Source organism: Lepidochelys olivacea, assembly GCF_965140295.1.
Source record: "Lepidochelys olivacea isolate rLepOli2 genome assembly, chromosome: 3".
Taxonomy (NCBI): domain Eukaryota; kingdom Metazoa; phylum Chordata; order Testudines; family Cheloniidae; genus Lepidochelys; species Lepidochelys olivacea.
In genome coordinates, this window is record NC_140413.1 from 115,016,079 (window position 1) to 115,039,813 (window position 23,735).

At 42.7% G+C, this 23,735-nt stretch overlaps 1 protein-coding gene across 3 annotated transcripts in view; it reads left to right on the plus strand.

Annotated features, from left to right (window-relative positions):
* Positions 1–23,735, plus strand: part of PLEKHG1 (pleckstrin homology and RhoGEF domain containing G1) — a 216,936-nt gene that overhangs the window by 165,835 nt on the left and 27,366 nt on the right. For all 3 annotated transcript variants that reach the window (XM_084625153.1, XM_084625154.1, XM_084625155.1), the window contains 4 exons: positions 5,936–6,005; positions 20,939–20,985; positions 21,412–21,562; positions 23,588–23,719. In XM_084625153.1, the coding sequence (XP_084481279.1) occupies positions 5,936–6,005; positions 20,939–20,985; positions 21,412–21,562; positions 23,588–23,719 (400 nt within the window). The remainder of the gene's footprint in view (positions 1–5,935; positions 6,006–20,938; positions 20,986–21,411; positions 21,563–23,587; positions 23,720–23,735) is intronic.

Here is a 23,735-nt window from a genome sequence, read left to right on the forward strand (position 1 = left end):
ATTCTAAAGTTGAGAGTCCATCACAAAGAATATCCGTGTCAACAGACCCCATCCCTATGGATTGCCAGACTAAAATGGTTCTGCTGATTATAACTGGAGCAGTATCAGATGGAGAGAGAGGTGGATTCTCACGAAGGTCCATTAGGGCTTTATTGGAAAAAAAACAATGCCTAGAACTCCTCCCAGAAACCCAAAGCAGATAATGCAGATCATGGAAAACTGGTGCAGTGTGCTCACAGTGAGGTACCCTGCACATTAAGTGGGCTGCTGCATCTTGCGCAATCTTCAGTTTCTGAATGGATTTAAGGTGTAACTTTATGGAAAGCATATGGAAGTAGCCTAAACATAAGATGATGGAGCCATAAAATCTCATGGTATTGAGATTATAACTTCTGGGCTAGACATAGGGAAAAATAATCTTGACCATTGCTGTCACCTAATCCTCCAACAGCAAGAACCCCAACTTCCCAATATGAGTAAGAAACAGCAGACAAATACTGTCAATTTAAGAGACCAATATAATCCTCACACTATGTTCAGGTTCCGTCCTGCAATCTACTAACATCAAATTTGACTTATTTGGCGTGACCTCCAGACAGTTAGTGCTTGACTTTCTCACCAGGTTGAGAATTCAGTCATCACCCCGTACTCTGTGTGGGGCAAGGTGTACACTACAAACTTCTGCTGACATAGCTACGTAGGTCAGGGGTAGCATGAGGTGTGATTTGTGACCAACAGAACTGTGCTGGCAATAGCCCCTATTGTAGATGCAGTTTTTCTGGCAAAACTGTAAATACTGTTTAGTATATGTGCTGCTTAGTAGTATGTCGACTGTAGCAGGGGAATAGCAAAATTGCAAACAAAGATCTTAAGAAGTTAATAAAAAAACAAACTTTTCAAATCACTTTTGAGGAGAAATAGTTGTGCTACAATTTTAGAGAATCATCATGTGCTTTATACTTAGTTTTACTAGAACTTTGGAAGAAGTTTATCTTTAATGTCTTCCAAGGCCCCCAATTTAAAGGACTATGTGGACTGTAGCTTTGAAGATTGACCATTTTCATTATAGATCCCAATATAGATTCAGGGATTTAATTCTCCTCTATAAAAATGTACTCGTGTCTGAAACTTGGCATGTAGCAGCTGGGTCTTAAATGCGCTCTAGAGTCTGCTTGCTAACTTTATTTATTTTTACATTTGAAAAAAGTTGCATTTGGCAGTTATGAGTTAGCAGTTTCAAGTGCGTGCGTGTGGTTTTATAGCTTCAAAGTGAGTTTGTTTTTCCAAACTTGTCTTTGGCCATTCATCTGGAATGTGGATTTTGATGCCTATGGGTATTCAGAGAAATAAAGATCGGTCACTTAATTTTAAAACGTGGTTATTGTACACACATGGTAGGATTTATCTATGGTGATTTCATAAGGGTTTGTAATACTGGGATTTTGTGGTCTTTACTAAGACACGGTAGACTGTGATCTAGTTCAAGTTGCTTCTTGTAGCTGAACCACTGTTGAGTTTTAGACTGCACCAATTATCAAAGTTGCTATTGTGATGCTAGTTCCAGTGCTTGCGTCATGGCCCCCTCTACTTTGAAAGCTCCCCTTGCCATTTCTCAGAAGAGAGCACCTGAATATATTCCTTCTGTCTTGCTTCATATCATGGAGGAAGACCCCACTCTCTTTTTCCAATGTGGCTTACGTAGGGAAGAAAAATTCTCTCCTAACCAGTTTCTGCTGTCTTGCTTCTCTGCCCCTCCTTCCCAGAGAAGTCCTTACAAATACTTTTCAGTGTAAAAGATAATCTAAGACAAACTCCCCACCCAATCAGGTACTGTATTTAAAACTTGAAATGAAGTTCTGCATTGAAGTGCTGTTGAATACTGCAGCTAACCTTTCCTAAGCATAGTGGAAGGGGGCCAGCATGTGCTGAATCTGTGCTGGAATAAGGGAAAACTGCTGACCTGGATCCTGCATTATCGTGTATCTACCACTCTGCTGGCCTGGACCTGCCATTAACCTCCTATTCAATTATACAGATACTGCGGCAGGAGCAGTATCTCTAAATATATCATGTTAGATGATTCCTGCTCTGTTATCTTCATGCTGACATCATTTGGATTGTTTTCAAGAGAAGCATTTTTTAGAAATAACTCTGGGTGCTACATTTAGGGGGAAAAGTAACTTTATATTAAAACAGAAGAAACATAAGAAAAGTATGTGTCCGCTAAGTAATTTTGGCCAGAGGAACTTTATTGGGCTACATGTAGTTATGCTGGTGTTGTATTTCTCCCTTGATTTTTCTTTTTTACCGGTAGCCTGACGTTTTCATTATAAACCTGTAAAAACACTTAAAAAATGAAAAATCAGTTTTAAAGTACTAATTACTTGCCTGCACTTGCTGTTTTTTCTTTTTTGTTCACCAAATGGTGCACTTTGTCTGTTGAGAAGATGAAGAATTTTTCAATAATGCCCCTGCAACTGGATTACCCCTCTCTTTTAGATATGCGCAGTACTCCATGGCCATTTAACTGTTCTGGGCTGGAGACTAAAAATGCTCCCCCACATACACTCATCATTCCCCTCTCTGTTCCACTCTGTCTCAGATCAGGAAGGGGGGGAAAGCCTTGTCTTCAGCTTGCTTCTTTCTTTCTGTCTTTCTGTAGTATGTTGATTACAGATGATGAACAAAACAAAAGCATGCCTAACTTCATGTACAATCAAAAGATATGCAGCATGCAAGGTATTTTCAAAGACACAAATGGGAGTTTAATTCCATTGACTTTCCAGTAGGAGTTGGGTGTCTTACTACACTTTGTCTTTGAAAATCTTCCCCTAAGCTAGGCCGCTCACAGTATTTTGCCTTGAAACCAACAGTCAGTCCAATTAATCAAAGACTCCTCAAGGGGTTATGGTGAAAAAACTGACCAGCTAAAAGGAAAATATTGTATTGAAAACCTATCTGTGAATTCTGTTCCTCCCTCCCTCTCAATCACTGGATTTTAGTACTTGTTGTTGTTACGATTGCCCATCCAGCCCATAGCAACGCTTGTTGTATTTCCCCGTTTGTCAACCTAACTGGACTATAACTAGTAGCCCACACCATTTTGATTCCTTTCAGTAATTTAGCTAGAACAATATTAGCTGCTTCCAAGTACTCATTCTGTACACTCATGAAGTCTGTGGCCAGTGAGCATCAGAGTGGCACAAATACTGAGGACTGTTGTTTTTCTGTTGTCTGTGAAAACCGTAACATACATGGCAAACAAGGCTAAAAGAGCTGCTGCCTTCTCATGCCATTGGACTCCCACAGGTCACTTCAGCAAATCAAGTGCCCAGCTGTAACTGTGATAGGTAGGACTTGGGAAGTATCCCTTTTTATAGTTTGTGAACCTTCTAGTTCCCTTTCTGGTGCAGTTTGCAAGATGGCATCTCTCTACTGCCACATGGAAACTTGAGTTGCTGATTGGCAACAAGGGAGGCAAGAGGATTATTACAGGGGATTCAGATATTCAGATTAGAACCCCTGGGCAGTACTCCTCTATTTTATGTTACTCCCCCACAAGCAGGCCCTTCTCACCAATACTGATGTTCTAGATGTTCATTTCCTAGAACCTACTGAAGCAGTGTAGAATCTTATAGGTAGTGACACTGGCACCTCTGAGAGAAATAATATAGCATTAGAGAATGCCAATATCCGTAGAACTGACAACATGAGTGTTAGAAACGAGGTGGGTGAGATAATATCTTTTACTGGATCAGCTTCTGTTGGTGGAAGGGAAAAGCTTTTGAGCTGCACAGAGCTCTTCCTCAGATCAGCTAACAATATGTAACAACTCATGAGTGTTTACATATTCTAATAGCTCAAGAGAGCTTCTGCTATTGGACAACAGGAATTTCCTGGGGCTGTTCAGGACAGTTGGCATGATTTCCAAAACTCAATCGCAAAAAAGGAATCAGTCTTTAAAATAATAACTTGGCATTACTACAGCACCTTTCATTTGTGATTTCACAGTGCTTTACAGACAAGTAGTATGAGCAAGTGGTAGCATTATCCCCATATGCAATATGGGGAAGCTGAGGCACAGAGGTTAAATTACTTGCCCAAAATTACATAGTGAGTTGGTGACAAAGCTGGGAAGAAAACCCAACTCTTTTGACTCATAGTCCGACTACGGGACACACTGATCTTTTTGAAAGTTTGAGGGGCAAAATACAAGTCTGAACTCCTAGTTCTGTTACTACTTTTCTTGTTATCGAGTGGGAATTGATGTCCACTGGAAGAAGAAATCTTCCAGGTGCAAGCTTAGAATTCTCAGCACGCAAAACTGCAGTGGAAGAAGCCAACTCTCACCTGGGACAAAAATGGCACCTAAGGAAGGATTTCCTTAAGGGCAGTTGGGTCCTATAAGTAATTTGTTTGACAGGAAATTAGGATTATTGTTCCTGATTTTGTCTAAGTGTGACTATCATTGCAGCTCAACAAAGTTGAAGACTGTAGAAAGCTCAGAGGTTTTCTTCCTCTGCTTGAATTTTCTTGCCTTCATTTTCTGTGTGTTTTACACTACAAAATCAGAATGATCAAACCATGTCTTGACTCGGCCCTCAAGAATGGAATCTTGGGCAACAGTGACCATACTCCCTCAGTGCCTTGCTCACACTATAAAAGAATTCATGCTTGAAGTGTCAGAAGTATTACTTCTAGGGGTTTTATTTTCTTCTGCGTTTTCTTCCAGACATCCAGTGGTCCAATTTTTATCTTTATATCTTTCTTTCAAGGAAAAAGCTTCTTTCCTCCAGTTATTAAAGGTAGATAAGGGTTTTTTTTACTCTGAAGTTATTACAGTTCTTTCTGTATATGCAATCCATTCCTGCTTCTCAACTGTGATTCTCCGAGTAGCTGAGATACCTCTCCTGATAGATTAGGAGAAGTTATTTCTAGCCTCCTAGAACATATGAAGTCAGGAAACAATTGTTACACAATAGGACATTTGCTTCACTGCATTTTACATTTCACTGTACATGAACATCACTATTGGTATTCAAATGTAACTGATGACCAGTTCCTTTGTGTGAGTAGAATAGAAGCACTACAGCCAGCATATTTCAAGTTTGTGGGAAGGGGCTCTAGTCACAGAATTTGTTCATCTCTTCTTAGAAGACCACTATCCCGTGATCGTGTTGTGACTTGTGGTTTATAAATAATACATGCTGGACTGTCATTTCCAAGAGCCTATTTCCAAAACAAACTTATCGTAACCAGAGTTCCCATAATTAGGTAAGGGACAAGACCAGAGAATCCCATGAAGTCCACTAACAATTTTGTCTTGCCCGTCTATTTAAAGTGAAAGGCCCTCCAGTGCAATGGTGATGGGGTCTAGTAGAAAATCCTGAGGGAGAGAAATCTGAATTCATTTGGGTAGTAGTAGAAGTGCTGCTCTTTGACCATTTAATATAGTGTCAAAAATGAAACTCCCTGAATCAGGTGCATGTAATTCTAGACATACCTTTGTGTGTGACTATTTTATGCATGTGTTGAAATTGGCCACATGCAATTCTCCAGTCAGATGACTAATTGGCTGACATGTGAGTAGATACCCATTTGTGTGCACACAAATCAGTATTTTCATATGATTGTGTATGACTGTTTGCCTAATGAAGGGGAATAACATGAATAGCACAGAAGAAACTCAAATTACAGTTGTGTTTTTGCAGAAGGAAACAAGAAATGTGTAGCTATGAATGTTGATGTGGTTATAATTAATGCTTAAAAAGTGATGGCTGTTATGATGTGAGAGGAGACAAAGAAGACAAAGACAAAGAAGCAGCATATATGTGTGTGTGTGTATGTGTGTATATATGTGTGTATGTATGTATATGTATAAAAATACTGTATATATGTTAAATTTTTCTTCCTTTTTATTTATTTGTTTTATTAGTGAACTTTTGCAAGATTTGAAAAACTGTGAAAATGACCCTGTGGCTATTGCAGAATGTTTTGTTTCCAAGGTAAGTGATGAAAGTCTTACTTCTGAAAAGAATCTTCATCAGAACACCTTGCCACTGTATGCAAAATTAAGATGAACCTATTAACTTCTGAATACCTAAACTTGATTTTTGGTGGTGATTTCAACAAGATAATCCTTACAGAACAAAATAGGAGGGGAAGAATCACTTTTCTGTCCATTGGGTTCCATGGGCACCATTTTTGGATCACTGTTCATACTTTTTTCCCTTTTTTAAATGCTGGGTGATTGTATAATTTGCCACCAACTGGGTAATGGTCAGATGGGTAAGCAGGCTTGGAAGCTTTTTGGAATGTGAAGTCTTAGCAAGCAAAATCCCAGGAAGTCCTAACTTCATCCAGATAATTGCAGACAATTACAAGCAAAAACAGAACTAAACAAAAACACAAGTAAAGGACAAATGCAAAAGTACTCCACTTAGGAAGGAACAATCAGTTGCACACATACAAAATGGGAAATGACTGCCTAGGAAAGGATCTGGGGGACATAGACTTAAATGAGAGTCAAAAGTGTAACACTGTTGCCAAAAAAAAAGCAAACATCGTTCTGGGATGGATTAGCAAGAGCATTGTAAGACACGACATAAGAAGTAATTCTTTGGCTCTACTTCACGCTCATTAGGCCTCAGCTGGGATATTGTGTCAAGTTCTGGGCACCACATTTCAGGAAAGATGTGGACAAATTGGAGAAAGTCCAGAGAAGAGCAACAAAAATGATTAAAGGCCTAGAAAACATGACCTATGAGGGAAGATTAAACAAACCCAATTTTTTCAGTTTGGAGAAAAAAGAATGAGGGGGGACACAAGTTTTTACCAGGAGGAAAAATTGTTCTTGTTAACCTCTGGGGATAGGATAAGAGGCAATGGATTTAAATTACAGCAAGGGCAGTTTAGGTTGGACATTAGGAGAAACTTTTAACTGTCAGGATAGCTAAGCACTGGAATAAATTGCCTAGGAAGGTTGTGGAATCGCCATCATTTGAGATTTGTGAGGGTAGGTTGGACAGACACCTGTTAGGGATGGCCCAGATAATGCTTGATCCTGCCTTGAGTGCAGAGGACTGGACTAGAAGACCTATCAAGGTCCCTTCCAGTCCTACGATTCTATAGTTCTAAACCAAATTACCCCACCATTCGGTTTTTGTAGGGGTAGAATTCAGTATGGTAATCTCTGGTTATGTCTTAGTAGATTCCAGTAGTCAGTTCTGGGTCTCTAGTATCTTACAAGTCTATATCATGGAGATAAAACTGCCTCATTAAAGAATTGCATGTGCTGGATAGGTTCATTTGGGACTCTGGTGATCAAAATGTGCTACAAAGCAAGAACTTTGATCTGAAATAAACATGGAAAGGGACATTTATCGCATTAAACATCATAGGTTGGATCCTTAGGTGGTATAAATTGGCAAAGTGTCATTGTCTTCAGTAGAGCTATGCTGATTTACACAAGCTCTGGATCTGGCTCCATACATTTTTAAAAAAATTACTTCCCACTGTTTTCATATTTTGTTTACTTTTTGTATTTCATTAAGCTTTGGAAATGAAAGTAGACTATTCAGTTTAGCTGAGTTTTGGTTTTAGGAAGTCAGTTTCACTTTCAGGCTCTCAAACGCAATGTGATGCTACAGCATTTGAGGGCACAGGATGCAGGAGATTATTTGTTGTAAAAATCCTGTGTTTATTGGACTGATAATATTATATTCATGAAAATATGTATGGTGTTAGGGCTGACGTGTGTCTGCATTTAATAAGCTTCATTTTGCAAAATATAATTTTGGTCCAAATTGGACCATACTCAGTCCCTTTGAACTTGAACTCACCATATGACCCTGTGCCAAATAAAATTTGCCACAAAACAATTTTGCTTTCATTGCATAATCATAAATACAAAGGAAAATAGGCTCACAGTCACACAGTACTTGATCATTTGAATTTCACCTAGAAAACATTCAGCCTTTAAAAATAAGTGCAAATGCATGATTTGATACAACTGCTTTGAGAACTGTGAACTTGTTAGCACATTTTCAGCAAAGACTAGTAATTGTGGATTTGAATCTTTATCTTAGTAAACAAAATACAGGCTGCCCATGGTAAATAAATACAGACTAAAACAGCAGTTTAGGTTTGTTGGCCTCAACACACCTTGGATAGTAAACTAGCTGATAATGTAAAAATCACGAACTGACAAAAGAACCGTGCAAAGATATGACACTACATAAATATTTAATAATAACTTACAATATTTAAATAAAAACCTGTTCATACCGCCTTGTATTTTATTGCTAGAAGCTGTCAATGGTTTGGCAAGGGACAAAAGGTTATTTTCTATATATTTTTAGCTATCTCACAGTTTGCCAATGGGTCATTTGTTCACAGGTCATAAATAGAATTTAAAAAATCCTGAAGGATTGAGACTAACAATATTTTATTACACTGTGGGCCAGATCCTCACCTGGTATGAAGTGGTGTCGTTCCATTGAAGCTAGTGGCACAATGCCAGCTTACACCAACTGTGGTTCCTCCTTGTATATCTAGAAGGAGAAGTATGTTAACTTCAGTACATTAGTTTTCTGAAACATTTTGGCTTTTGCTAATAACTGTAATCAGTGGCTGATAAAAGGCTTCCATTGCAAGCTTAACTATGGCTTAATTACAGGTTTCAGAGTAACAGCCGTGTTAGTCTGTATTTGCAAAAAGAAAAGGAGTACTTGTGGCACCTTAGAGACTAACCAATTTATTTGAGCATGAGCTTTCGTGAGCTACAGCTCATGTCATCGGAGTGCGTTTATATATTTTCTTGCCAGCTCCCACTCTCTCATTTTCATTGTAAGGATGCCAATGTAATTAGAAGACTGACTTCAGTATTCCACACATTTAAGTGAGGAGTTGTCAGGGAGTGTTTAATTCTGGCACTCTGCACTTCTCACTCAGCACCCAGAAATTTAGAACGCTTCTGAAACACCACCAGCAACTTAATGGGGATGGGGAGACTTGCTTTTAATTTGCAAGATCATTAAAGTGCTTTTTATGTATATATATAAAACCACACAGCAGCAAGAGTTGAGAGAGGATTGGAGAGGTTGTCTTTTGCCTGATGTCAGGTGTAGGAGACATCCTGTTCCAAATAAAATTTGACAGTATTCGCCTTGTGTGTTACTCTTGGGTGGAGCTAAGTATAAGCAAAGTATAGTTGAGGTGTACAGGTTGTTCTGTTGCATCTGAAATCCTTGCTGAATTGACTGAGGTTTTTCTTACAGGTGGCACTGAGGTAGCCAAGGCTTGTTGATTAAGGAGGCTTCATAGTCCATGTAAGGAGCTTTTTTGGGTTGGTGAGGGAACACACACACTTCCTGGCAACTGTGGGCCCATACAAGGTGATTTCAGACTCCAAGCAGAGATGACTACTGTGACAAAGTTCCTCCTCTACCTTGGTGGGTCCTGCACTTATTGGCGGATAAGCTTGCCTCAGAGATTCATGGCAGCCCTCAGTATGGCCACGTCCATGGCTCAAATCTGCCGTTCACTCAGATAACGTCATCACTGGCCAGCATGGGGGAAAAGAGAAGAACCACCCCCACAGTCTCTGCCAATCCACCATGTAGGTCGGGGAACAGCCCAGAGACCCCCCCCTCTGGTGGAACCCACAGACCAGGTCAACTTCTCCTGTGTCCGACCAGGAGTTGGGAGGTTTTGGGGAACCCGGGCCCGCCCTCTACTCCAGGTTTCAGCCCAGGGCCCTGTGGATTGCAGCTGTCTAGTGCCTCCTGTAACTGCTACAACTTCCTGGGCTACTTCCCCATGGCCTCCTCCCAACACCACCTTTATCCTCACCACAGGATCTTTCTCCTGGTGTCTGATAATGCTTGTATTCCTCAGTCCTCCAGCAGCACGTCCTCTCACTCCCAGCTCCTCACGCACCTCTCCCAAACTGAAGTGAGGTCCTTTTTACACCCAGGTGCCCTGATTAGCCAGCCTGCCCTAATTGATTCTAGCAGCTTCTTCTTAATTGGCTCCAGGTGTCCTAATTAGCCTGCCTGCCTTAACTGGTTCCAGCAAGTTCCTGCTTGTTCTGGAACAGCCCCTGTCACTGCGGCTCCCGCTTCTTCTATGCCCTGGAGAAAACGAAGGGGGCCAAGAAACATGTCACCTGCCTTCTAGCGGAAGACGGCACCCCCCTCATGGATCCGGAGGGGATGTGTGGGAGGGCCCGTGACTTCTACACAAGCCTTTTCTCCCCGGATCCGACCGATCCTGGCGCTTGCGGGGTGCTCTGGGAGGAACTCCCCACAGTCAGCATGGGCGACCGAGACCGACTAGAGCTGCCTCTCACCCTGGCCGAGTTCTCGGGAGCCCTCCGTTGCATGCCCACCAATAAATCTCCGGGCATGGACGGGCTGACCGTGGAGTTTTACCGCGCGTTCTGGGACATTCTCGGCCCAGACCTAGTCACCGTCTGGGCTGAGTCCTTGCAGAGCGGGGTCCTCCCTCTGTCGTGCAGGCGAGCGGTGCTCGCTTTGCTGCCGAAGAAGGGGGACCTCCGCGATCTACGAAACTGGCGTCCCGTCTCACTCCTCAGCACCGATTACAAAATCGTAGCGAAAGCAATCTCCCTGCGGCTAGGGTCCGTGATGGCGGACGTGATTCACCCAGACCAGACCTATACTGTCCCAGGGCGCAGCATTTTTGACAACCTATTTCTAGTCCGAGACCTTTTGGAACTCGGGCGGAGAGATGGTCTGTCGTTCGCCCTCCTGTCTCTTGATCAGGAGAAGGCGTTCGATAGAGTAGACCATGGGTACCTCCTGAGCACTCTGCAGGCGTTTGGATTCAGACCTCAGTTTGTGAGTTTTCTCCAGGTATTGTATGCCTCCGCAGAGTGTTTGGTTAAGCTCAACTGGACTCTGACTGAACCGGTCAGCTTCGGGTGAGGAGTGCGACAGGGGTGCCCCCTCTCGGGCCAGTTGTACGCTCTGGCGATCGAGCCTTTCCTCTGTCTCCTCCGCAGGATGACAGGGTTGATGCTGCGGGAGCCGGAGCTGCGGCTGGTCCTGTCGGCGTACGCCAATGACGTACTCCTCGTGGTCCAGGACCCGGGCGACATGGCGCGAGTGGAGGCATGCCAGGCCATCTCTTCGGCAGCCTCCTCCGCCCGAGTCAACTGGGTCAAGAGCTCTAGCTTGGCGGTGGGGGACTGGCGGCAGGTGGGCTCCCTCCCACCCGCACTTCAGACCATCCGGTGGAGTGCGGGTCCACTGCTCTATCTCGGCGTTTACCTTTCCGCCATGCACCCTTCCCCGCCGGAGAACTGGCAAAATTTAGAGGGCGGGGTGATAGAGCGGATACGGAAATGGACGAGGCTACTCCGATGTCTCTCCCTCCGAGGGAGAGCACTGGTGCTTAACCAACTAGTCCTGTCCATGCTCTGGTACCGGCTCAAGACCCTGGCCCCGGCCCCGGGTTTCCTGACCCACCTCCGGAGATTGATTCTAGAGTTCTTCTGGTCAGGAATGCACTGGGCCCCTGTTGGAGTTCATCTACCCCTGAAGGAAGGAGGGCAGGGCCTGAAGTGTCTGTACACTCAGGTCCGCGTTTTCCGCCTCCAGGCCCTGCAGAGGCTCTTTTATAGTGCACGTAGTTTGGCGTGGAGCATACTGGCGCACGCCTTCCTGCGCCGCTTCCAAGGGCTTCGATAGGACTGGCAGCTCTTTTATCTTTCTCCGAGGGGTTTTCCGCGAGACCTCTCCAGGCTGCCGGTCTTCTACCAGGACCTCCTCTGGACCTGGAAACTGTTTCTAACAACCAGGTCCGTGGCGGCCACCGTGGGAGCAGACCTCCTCACGGAGCCCCTGCTACACAACCCCCAGCTTCGTGCGCAGTTGGCGGAGTCCCGCTCGGAGCGCCAGAGGTTGGTCCTGGCGGAAGTCACGAGGGTCGGAGACCTCCTGGACTACGACCGGAGAGACTGGCTGGATCCCCTGACGCTCGCTCTGCGCATGGGGCTCTCCAGCCCCCGTACCCCCCGGCGCGTACTTCGGGAGGTGAAGGCCGCCTTGACCCCCGCTGCTCAGGCTTATGTTAGCCGAGCCTTGTGCCAGGGCGCACCCCACCCATCCTTCACTCCAGGCCCACCAGACCTTTCCATCGGGCCCCTACCCCGTAGATCTCAACAAATCCCTCATCCTTTCACTGCAAGCCGGCTGCACGAACTGCAGCCGGTTAGTTTTCAAATTGCACCACGGAAATATTTATATACACTCACGCTTCACACCCTTCATGCCCACACCCTGGTGTCCCGCCCCGATACAAAGTGGCGGGACCTCCTGCCACCTTTGGAGGGTGAGCAACCTCGGTGGGCCAGCCTGTATTCCACCTTGGTCCCGAGGCCCGTCGGGGACATCAGTTGGCGGCTCCTTCACGGAGCTGTGAGCACAGGCGTGTTTCTGACATGGTTTACCCCCATCCCGGACACTTGCCCTTTTTGTAATGTGAGGGAAACCCTGGTGCACGTATATTTAGAGTGTGCCAGATTGCAGCCCCTTTTCCGGCTCCTCACAAATATTCTATTACGCTTCTGGCTTCATTTCTCCCCTCACCTTTTTATCTATACACTTCCCATCCGTGGCCCCACAAAGTCGCGGGATCTTCTGGTCAACCTCCTCCTAGCCTTGGCTAAAACAGCGATTTATAAAACCAGAGAGAGGAGGTTGGGCCATGAAACATCCTGCGATTGTGGGGCCTTCTTCCGATCCTCAGTACATTCACGTATCCGGGCGGATTTCCTCTGGGCGGCGTCCACCGACTCCCTTGACGCTTTCGAGGAGCGGTGGGCGCTGTCCGGGGTTCTCTGCTCGGTGACCCTGTCCGGTTCCCTCCGTCTGACCCTTTGATTGAGGGGAAGAGCGAGAGACGCCAGCCCCAGCCGTTGCCGCTGTGGATACCATCATTCCTGTCATCTAGGAGGGGTCCACTAATACATGGGTGTCTACCCCCCCCCCAAACCACCCACCCCGCAGCCGTGCCCATCTTACCGGGCACTCTCAGGAGAGGGAGGATCGGTGACACTGGGCGCGGCACTAGGTAACTCGAGGGGGTGGAAGACCACGAGTGTCGAGGAAGCCCCCCCGCTCTGGGCCCAGGCTAGCCTGAACACTTCTCCCTCCTGAAAGGTGCTGTGTTATACCTTCTGTTTGCGTTGTTTTGTTGCATAGTTTGTTTTGTTTTCTTGGTAACTCTTTGCAAGTGTTACACAATAAAATTCTTTTCTGTTTCTAAAAAAAAAAAACAAAAAAAACAGTCCCTGTCACCTTATCCAGGGAAAAGGGATCTCCTTAATCTGGGACTGATATATCTGCCTTCTCCAGTGGAGGTGCTCAACAGATGTCTGTTAGCCAACTGTTGTTTGAACTGGACACTGTGGCAAGGTACTACTGACTTTTATTTCGTACTTGCGTCTTTACTAACAATCCTGAGTGCAGCCAATGAAAAAAATGTAGTTTTGTTGGAATTGAGATCTTTTCAGTAAAATATTATTTTGACTGTTTTTGAGGCATATATATATGTAATATTTGTGTATCCAGAGGAATGTTTCAGTAAGCAAATTGGTTTCTGTTTTTAAAAGAAAAAAAACAATGTTTAAGTTTCTGTATGCTTCTCCCCCTCTCCCCCCCATACCGCATGTATCGGGTGTTCTATACAATACTTAGCAGGAAATGTGTATTTAAAATTAAGACATTCTATGGGCTGTAGCTTTAAACAGTATCTTTAAACTTAGATTATGTAAGCTTGCATATGAGTTCTTATGTCTTGGAAAGTCACTTGCCTTAGTTTGGCAATAAAGCCTCAAACCTGACTTGAAAAAAAATCACTCTTCTGTAGCCATCTGGCCTGTCCCTGTCATGCCACACTTTAAATCCAATTTGGTGATTGCAGAGGTCAATATAACAACTTTGGCTTGGTCAGACCTTTTCCTGCTGTTGCATAGGCCAGTGTTCATCTTAGCTTCCACACAAGGATACAATTGGGTTTCAGAACTCTGTAAGGGATATAGTCCAGTTAGTTAGCCGCTGTGTAGGTTCCCCAGTAGTGGGATTCCTCTGGTTTAAAATATTCAGAGAAACACATTATTTCACCACTTTGCTGGCTTCCTAACTATTTCTGTGTGCAATGCAAAGTGTTAACTTTAGTTTCTGAGGTTTGGGCTCTGGGTTGTGGTGGGGAGGCAGTGTGTGGGGTGGTTATGTCTTCACTGCAAAGTTAGCCTGGGCTGTAGCCCGGGTGCCTCCCTTCCATCCACACAGAAAAACATCTAACCCGACCTTGAGGGTGCTTTAAGCCAAGCTAACAGGCATGGCTCAGGGTACATGATTTAACTTGGGTTTCACTTCAGCCTGGGCTGGCAACCTACTTGTTTTGCAGCAAGAACACAGGCTAATCAAACCTGGGTGCAGTTAGTCCTCCAGTCCTATCCCACAGTTCTATATGGGCTGTATTTTCTTGTCTAACTGCTCCCTTCATTTGTACTGCATTTTAACCCCACGTTTGTCTGCTCCATTTTTGCTTCACTTTCACAACATTTGCACATAGATACTGTCCAAGAAATCCCTCTGCCATGCTGCCACTTGGCCAAAACCTGGCATCCCCTTCTGGTAAAGCTGTGGCGTGACACCAGTAAGATCTGAAGAAGAGCTCCGTGGTAGTTGAAAAGCTTGTCTTTCTCACCAACAGAAGTTAATATAATAAAAGATATCACCTCACTCACCTTGTCTATCAGTAAGACCCATCATTTGGGGAAATGTATCCCAAATGACATTTTTGTTTAGTGGGCAGAAAAGAAACAGAGGCAGAAAAGTCACTCAGGTGCTCTATGAATCACTGTGGTTTGCAGACTGAATTCCTTAGGGAGATTCTCATTAAAAGTTCTTGCTACCAAATTCTGTTTGCTTTCACCTTCAGAACAGTCTGTTTTAGTAATGAGTAACTTTCCTTGGAAGTTATTTACATAAAGTATTGTTCTCGTGTCACTGGCATGGACAGCAGCTCCCTGCTAGGTTAGAGAGACTGAGCACCTGGCAAATGACTAGAGCAGCCCAGTTTAATGCACTGCTAAGAACCATGGGATACTGCACTAGAAATACATCCCAGTTAGATGGGTCTGGTACGAGTAGCACTTTGCAGTGGGAATGTTCCACCTGAGCTAGGCTAACTCAGACTAACTCTGTCATGAAGACATACCTTGGTAGTACAACCCTCTCCCTAGAATCTGTTATAAAGCAGATGATATCAGCTGAGGCATTTGAGCTAACAGGTCTTTACTGTAAATGTAGAGAGACAGGTACCCAAGCAGTCTTAGTGGAGGAACATTCAACTCTGCGATTTTCATCCCAAGCTGGTCCAGGGAGTTTGATTATTTTGACTTCAGAAGTGCAGTGCAAAGCCGTCTGATCTCTCAGGGACTTCTTGCAAGGGGAAATGGGGGGCGAGAGGGAGGATGAGTACCAGGTCATAATATAGGGGAATTTGATTTGATTATTCATAGGTCATGTTCTCTTTCTTTAGCTCTGAAGTGAGGTAGATTTTATTTTTCACTAAATTTTGTAGTGTGCTATGAGCCTTGTTGAAAGGCACATTCATGTCTAAAAATAGATAAGTAAAATCTAGGAAAGTTTATATAGTATGGTTGCTTTGCTTTTAATACTACAAGATGTTAATGTTTCTAAGAATTTGGGATTGTTGCATACTATAAATTGCAGATTTATGCCCATAGTCTGACCTCCATCCATATGTTTAGCTCTTGCAAACATCAAAGGAATTCTGCAACTGATTTAGGAAAATATATGATGTTGACTGATAGATTTATAGCTTTGAATGAGTCTAAATTATACCATACTGTAGATAAAATGTTCATGGTTCACTATCTACTGGCCTTTCTGCTTACCTAGCTTATTAAAATCTAATGCAGTTATGATACTGCCCTAGTTGTGATGAAATGCATTTGTGAATCCAAAGGTACCTTGAGTATAAAGTGTATAGTCTGGCCCAATTCAGAGGGCAACAGTGTACATGCCACTATTTTTAAAAAGACTTTAAAATGTTGAATGTGTAAGAATTTTCTGTGGTATCTCGCTAGATAAGCAGATAATTTTTATTTTGTCATTAATTTATTTAAAATTTATTTTTATTTTAAATATATAGGTTTGTCCTTCCTTATAACGAGACTAAAATTTATTATTATTTAAAAAACAGACAACCCTATCTGCGCAAAGCAGAATTTTAGCCTGAAAAGGGAGATGTGCCAGAGATTCTATGAAGAAGACTTCTCTGTTGCTACTGATTTTACAAGAAAGATCCTCAGATATTACATTGATGGGCAGCAGTGTAAAACTCTAAGCTAGATAGAGTTTTTTTATTTAACAATGAATGTTTTCTATTAAAAGTTTACAACCTATCCTTTTTCATGAAGTTTGAAAAGCAGGGCAGTCAAATGAAGTCATACATAGTTTAAGGTCAGAAGAGTCTGACCACCTGTATTTCACAGGCCACCCAGCACCTGCACAATAAACCCAACAACTGAAATGAGATCAAACTAAATAAGACCCCCGCAAGAGACTAAGCTAGTATGTGCCACAGGCAGAGAATAGGAGAGGTTGAGATGCACCGTTGCTCCAGGCTATGGCAATGGAAGGGAAATGGTTAAATCAGATTTACCCAGATAATCCTGGCAAGTGACCCAGACCCACACGCTGCAGAGGAAGGCGAAAAAACTCCAAGGTCACTGCCAATCTGACCTGGGGGAAAATTCCTTCTCAACCCCACACAGGGCGATCAGTTAGACAGTCAGCATGTGAGCAAGCACCAGCCAGCTCGGCTTCTGAGAGAGAGAATTCCACCTCAGAACCCTGACCCACCCCACCCAGTGTCCCATTTTCAGTCATGGCCATATCTGATGCTTCAAAGGAAGGAGATTAAAAACCCACCCTCCCAGAATACACTGGCTGGGGAGAGAGAACGGAATCCCTTCCTGAGCCCTGCTGGTGGCTGGCTGAAACCCTGCAGCATGAGCTTTAGGAAGTTTATAAACTAGAAGCGAGCCTGAGGGCTGTTGAGCTCTGCCCCCCCCACCACCACCTTCAATCTCCCTGTTGTTTACCTTCCTAATGTATTTATAGAAAGCAATCATATCCCCTCTCAGCTTTTTTTTTTTTCTGCTAAACTAAACAAGCCAAGCTCTTCCAGCCTCCTCTCATAAGACAGGCCCTCCATTCCCCTGATCATCCTAGTATCCCTTCTCTGCACCTGTTCCAGTTTAAATTCATCTTTCTTGAATATGGGTAACCAGAACTGTACACAGTTTTCCACATGAGGTCCTACCAATTATTTGTATAATAGCATTAACACTTCCTCTGTCTCTGTTGGAAATGCCTCACCTAATACATTCTAGGATTGCATTTGCCTTTTTCACAGCTGCATAACACTGGTTTTCATTATCCTTCCATTTAATTTAAACTGAATCAACTCATGATCACTCGATCCAAGGAGATTTCTTATAACCAGCTCTTCCATAAAGTTCTCACTACTTACTAGTTTAAAATTGCATCCACCTCTTGTTGATTCAGTGATGATTTGATAAAAGAAAACTGTCATCTATCACATCCAGGAACAACTGGGCCATACCAACGTTAGTGGTATTTATTCTCTAATCTATATCTGGGAAGTTAGTCTCTCATTATTGCACACATCCCAAAAGTATTTATCTCTCTAATAATATTAGAGAGATCACTATCCATACCAGTCTGACACTGGGAGTCTATAGCAGACCCCTAACACTATCCCAAAGGACATCTTTTACAGTCCTTCCCCAGAGTGTTTTTGACCCAAACAGATTCTGTTTTGTCCATTCTATCACTTCATATTTCTTTACAATGTATTGCTTCATTGATGTATAAAACTATCCCACCATCTTTACCTTTATTCTCATGTCTAGTAAATAGCACATACTCTTCACTATCTGTGTTGGACGCATGAGTGTGCTATTCCACCATGTTCCTGTAATCCCTATGATAGCTGGTTTGACCTTCTGCACCAATAGTTCCAGTTCCTCCATTTTATTGCCCAGACTCCTTGCATTCGTATACAAGTATTGCAGTCATTTCCTTCAGATTTCACCCAGTTTTCTACCTTGTGGTGTTCCATTATCCCTTACTATATTTTAATTTAGCTGATTTTCCTGCTCCTGTTTATTGAAGGGAGGCATGAAGTTTCCACAAATCTCTCTCAAACGTCTTCCCCTCATGTCCTAGTTTAAAGCCCTTCTTCTCAGTTGAACAGAAGAGAAGCATTATGAATTACTGGTCCCAGAAAATGTTATGTGCTGTACATAAGTCATGTGGTGATGTTTATAAATTGTATGTTATGATTAAGTGGCCATGGGAATATACTGTACTTATAATATTGTAGGATTTCTTGTTATATTTTGCCTTTTCCTACTTGCATTTGATATTTTTTGTATTGTAGTTGTCTGTCTTTAATTGATACTGAATTTCATCATATTTATTGTCTTTATAGCACTCCTGACTTAATGAGAGTGATAGCTAGATTGATTATAATTTTCTTAAGCAACTATTCAGTGTAATGTCTGCTACAGGCTGAGGTTGGGTTGATTCCTAGTTTTTAACTGAGATGGTTTTTACCCTTAGCTGTTAATTCCAAGCATGTACGTTAATAGGTTATGACACAAGCTCATTGTCTCTGGGTGTGGATACAGGGCATATGTAAACCACCATGAAAACTAGCAGTAACAGCAAAATTAGTCCAAGCATGAAAGACTAAAATAAATTATTGAACTATATCTATGTCAAGACCAAACCAAAAATCAGTAACGGAGATGTGGGGTATTTAGAAGGAAATACCAGATCATAGCACATTAGTGAACAAATGAGTCCTGTGAGAACTATATTCCCCTGGAGAAATTTGGCCTGGAATTAGGATTTTTTTAAAAAAGACATTAAAATCAACTGATAAAAGCTGAAATAATTACTGAGCTGTCCCCAAAATTGACTCCACATATAGGACCAAAATGCACCACCCTTCTATCGTGGTGAGTAGTCCCTAAATTTGCAAATAGCTCCAATGGATTCATTGGGGCTACTTGTGAAGTAACATACTACTCAGTGGGAGTAAAGGTGGCACACGCTAGTGAAGAGACTGGAAAAGGTGAGAGGGGAAGAGAGAAGTAACTGAAGGAAGTGTGGCTGGGAAGACAGGCAACTGAGTGTGCTCGTTCTGTCCAATGACCATTCTAAAACCCATTTATCCCCTGAGAGCCTTGTGCTGAAGTGACGCTGTTCTTAGGACTCCAAATATTACAATTGTGACTTTCTTTCAGCACAGATATTTGGTTTTTGCTTTAATAAGCTATAACTGCTCAAAAAGAACCACTCCCGGGGCATGGTGATTGTGTTGCATTGTGTCAGAACAGCTTATGAAGATATCTGCAGTGGAATCTGGGTGTCTTGTTTACTATTCAAGGGTTAAGTCCTGTAATCACAAGGATGGGGAGAGTGATTGCTTCAAAAATATTTTATAGGTACCCAACACTTTTTTTTTCATCCTCAGGATACCAAAACACTGCATAAATTGCACACCAATAACATGGGATAGAGGGTGACAGTCATACATCACATCAAAATGCAAAAAAAAAATGTTGTTTTTAAGGTCCCATGCAAAATAAAGTGATGATGAGTAGGGGGGAAGTTTTGGAGCAAGCAGGAATGCAAGGGAAACCAGGTTCTGGCACCTAGAACCCAATTGATACAAAAAGCTATTATGAAATTGCATTTTTCAATGGGTGCCAGGTAACCCCACTAAAGTTAGTTAGAAAACAGCTTCAATGGTAACTTCCTGTTTTCATACACACACAATTTTCTGAAACACCCACCTTTGTGGCTAATATTTTCCATGCTTAGTCTCTGCTCAAATGTGAAATTACTTACGACAGTCTGAAAACTGCATACTCAACATGTCCTTAACTCTACAGGTGCACACATGCATGCATTTTTATGTAAAGAAAAATAAATAAATTTAAAAAATATAAAGCCAGCAAAATAATTTTAAGGTAGTGACAAAGATGTCAAGGTCAAGATAAAAGATTCATTAGTCAGGAAATTCAGAAGTTAATTGCTTAAGAACCTAAGAATGACCATTCTGGGTCAGACCAATGGTCCATCTAGTCCAGTATCATGTTCTCTGTATGTATATATATCTTCTTACTATATGTTCCATTCTATGCATCTGATGAAGTAGGCTGTAGCCCACAAAAGCTTATGCTCAAATAAATTTGTTAGTCTCTAAGGTGCCACAAGTACTTCTGTTATTTATATAGCACTGTTATGTGTGTGGTATATTTACATGCCAAACCAATAAGGTTCCCTATACCCAAAGAGTTTGAATCTGATCCTGCAAGGTGCTAGATGCCTTGACTGGGAGTTGAGGACAGTCCATATGCCTACAGAAGGAATTCAGCACTTCATGGGATAGGACCCTTAACATGCAAGTCAGTAAATAAAGAACAGTAAACAGAGAAGAGAGTGTCATTTGTTTCTTTTCACTCCAAGGCTTGTACAATAGCTGAATTTAGAGTTTTTGGAAGACTGGGAAAGGAAGATTGGCAGATGTTTCATGGGAGGTTGTTCCAAGGATGTGGAGTGATGTGAAAACAGGCATCCAGTTAGGATTTGGGCAAAAAGGAGTAGCCAAGGAACAACCTTAAACACTTTGTAAGGCGGGGATAATATTAGTGTAATAAGTGGCAACAATATGGTTGAATTTACATTGTCAAATGAAAAATGTGCATTGATCCTTCTGTTTGTAGATAGTTTTGATAAAATCTGATTATTCAATAATCTTTCCTCCCTACACATAGAGTGAAGATTTTCACATATATACACAGTACTGCACCAATTATCCAAGGTAGGAATATTTTGTTCCCTTTTTTGCCTTTTCTTCCTGTGTTGTCCCTTTTTGGAAGGTGTATAAGTAAAGAATACACTTAAAATACAAGCAAAAATATTTTTTCATATACACAAAGGTGGTTATTTACTTTTTTTTCTTTCAACTCATGATGATACAAAAAGTGAAAAGTACTTATCCTAAGGGATTATTATTATTATTATTTTATAAATCCCCATCAGCCTCTACTACTAATAAAATCAGGACCTTATTCTGCAATGTAAATTCCAAAAAGAGTTCTGCATATGAAAGGAAAGTAGGATTGGGCTCAAAACTAATACAGGAATTTCATGATTGGCAGGAGTTTTATATTCCTAGTAGGGGGAAGGAAGGGTACATAGATACAGAAACAGCATATCTTTAAGGAGATTTATTATATGTTTTCAGATCGGTGGCTGTGCTAACAGAATGCATGAGGAACAAGACACTGGCCAAGTTCTTCAGAGAACGGCAAGAAGCTTTACAACACTCTCTGCCTTTGGGATCATATCTTTTAAAACCTGTCCAACGAATCTTAAAGTACCACCTGCTTTTGCATGTAAGTGCCCACACAAAAACATCTCTACCTAGCACTGCTGTGCCTCCACCTCCCTGCAGTATTACTACACTGGGAGGTTCTAGATTTTTGAAAGATATGTATTCTTTTGTTGATCAACTTTTTACATGTGGAAGCATTTTCTGTCTCTAATCTCTTGACAATATATAAATACATTTTGAGTGAGGAGCGTATGGTAATTGTTTTAGACACACTGAATAGGTTAATGCATCCAAATAATTAGATTTTTTCCGGTCTGTAATTCCAGTCTTGCTTGGGAGTGTCTTGCTGTCAGGAGTAAGCAATTTTGTGCAAAAATTTCTTTCAGATGAAGAAGTTCTTTTTCTCCATGTCTAAATGCTGGGGGCGGTTAGAAGGGAAGATAAATACTTATAAACATGATTTATTTGTATTTTTGTGAGGAGTAATGATTGGGGAAGCAGGAATCATTGCTATAGCCACTGGACTGAATTCAGAACATTCTCAGAAATTCCTGCTTGGTTAACATTTTCCACATATGTTTCTGTTACAAGATCATATTAATTAATTAAAAGTAAAGACAGAGAGATTTTAAAGTATCTGGTGAATCCCTTCTGCCCCACCCCAGACTAATGCTGTATGTAATCAAGTTTCTGTAGGCAGGGTACATACACCCATTTGTTTTCAGAAATCAAATGAGCATTGGCCTAGAAAGGGGCAGTATGGGGATCGGTGGTAAGGTTTTTCAAAATGCAAAAATGGGACACCTGCAGGAGTCCTGCCCCTCCTTGTGGCTTTGCCTCCTGCTGCTCCTCTTCACCCTGAGGCCCTGCCCCTGCGTAGGCCAGGAGATGGAGATGGAGCCAGGCTATGGTAAGAACCGCGTAGGGGAGCCCCAGACCCTCCACCTGCCCTGGGTGGGGGACTGGGGTGTCCAAGAGCAGCCCATGTCCTCCTTCTTCCCCCTTTCCCCTGGGGCAGGTGGAGGGTCTGGGGCTCCCTGGGCAGATCTTACTACTGCCTGGTTCTGACTTCTGGCCTAGCTAGGGGCAGGGCCTTGGGAGGAAGAGGAGGAGTAGGGGGCAGGGCCCCATGGTGACGGGGGAGGCTCCCTTCTTCCCCTGCCCCCATGCCTCCCCACCGGGAAGAGGTTGGCACCAAGGGTTACCATCTGGCCCAGTATTTGACCACCCTGGGTGGTTGTTTTTTTTTTTATGAATTTGCCAGTTGCCAGAAAAATAATTTAATCTGCCAGGTTTTTTTATGTGAGTCTAAAGATTTGCGTTATTAGCACACTACACTGGAATATCTAATGTTAAATTCCAGCTAAAGACGCTGCAGAGTTCCCACTTCCACAGTTTAAGTGATAGCAGATCAGAACTGCTGAAAATAACAGCAGCTGTCTGCCCGCCCCTATGGAAGCACATCACAATGTTATCAGTCTTATCTATATGTGTTCTCTCTCTAGATACTATAAGTGGATGTTGAAGTGGGTTGCCTTATGGTTGGGGATTGGAGTTGCGGTGAGCTTACCAGGTGGGTGGGTGGGGAGCATTTTTTTTGCATTTCAAAGGTGGTAACACTACTGGTGGCCACCCCCCCCCCCCCACACACACACACTTTCCCACCTTGAGTCTTGGGCAGGCACAGAGCAGTGCTCAGGGAATCTGGGACAAATGCTGTTCCGGAGTCAATCAGCCCAGGACTGGGACTTGAAATGTACATTTTGGGACTGTCCTGCCCAATTAGGGGTGAATGATCACTTGTGTGTGTGTGTACGTATGTATATATTAACACATACTGTGTTGGTGGCTCAAATCTCATTCTGCTCGTGTGTGCATTTGCATCAGCAGTGGTACTACAGGCTGTAAGGCTTTGCCTTGCCAACTGTGCCTAGCCCAAATTGGTGACAATAACACACTAATATCAGAGGAAGCAATACTGGATTCAGGGATTTTGATGCCAAGACAATAAAGGCCTTGTCAACCTTACATCTGATTTGAAAAGTCAGGCTGAAAATAACTGGCTCCTTATTGGCTTCTTCATTAGGAAATAGAAAACCACCTGGATAAGGACACTGAGGGTTATGATGTGGTGCTAGATGCCATAGATACAATGCAGAGAGTGGCATGGCATATTAATGACATGAAGAGGAAACATGAACATGCTATCAGGCTACAGGTGAGTTCACAAAGAG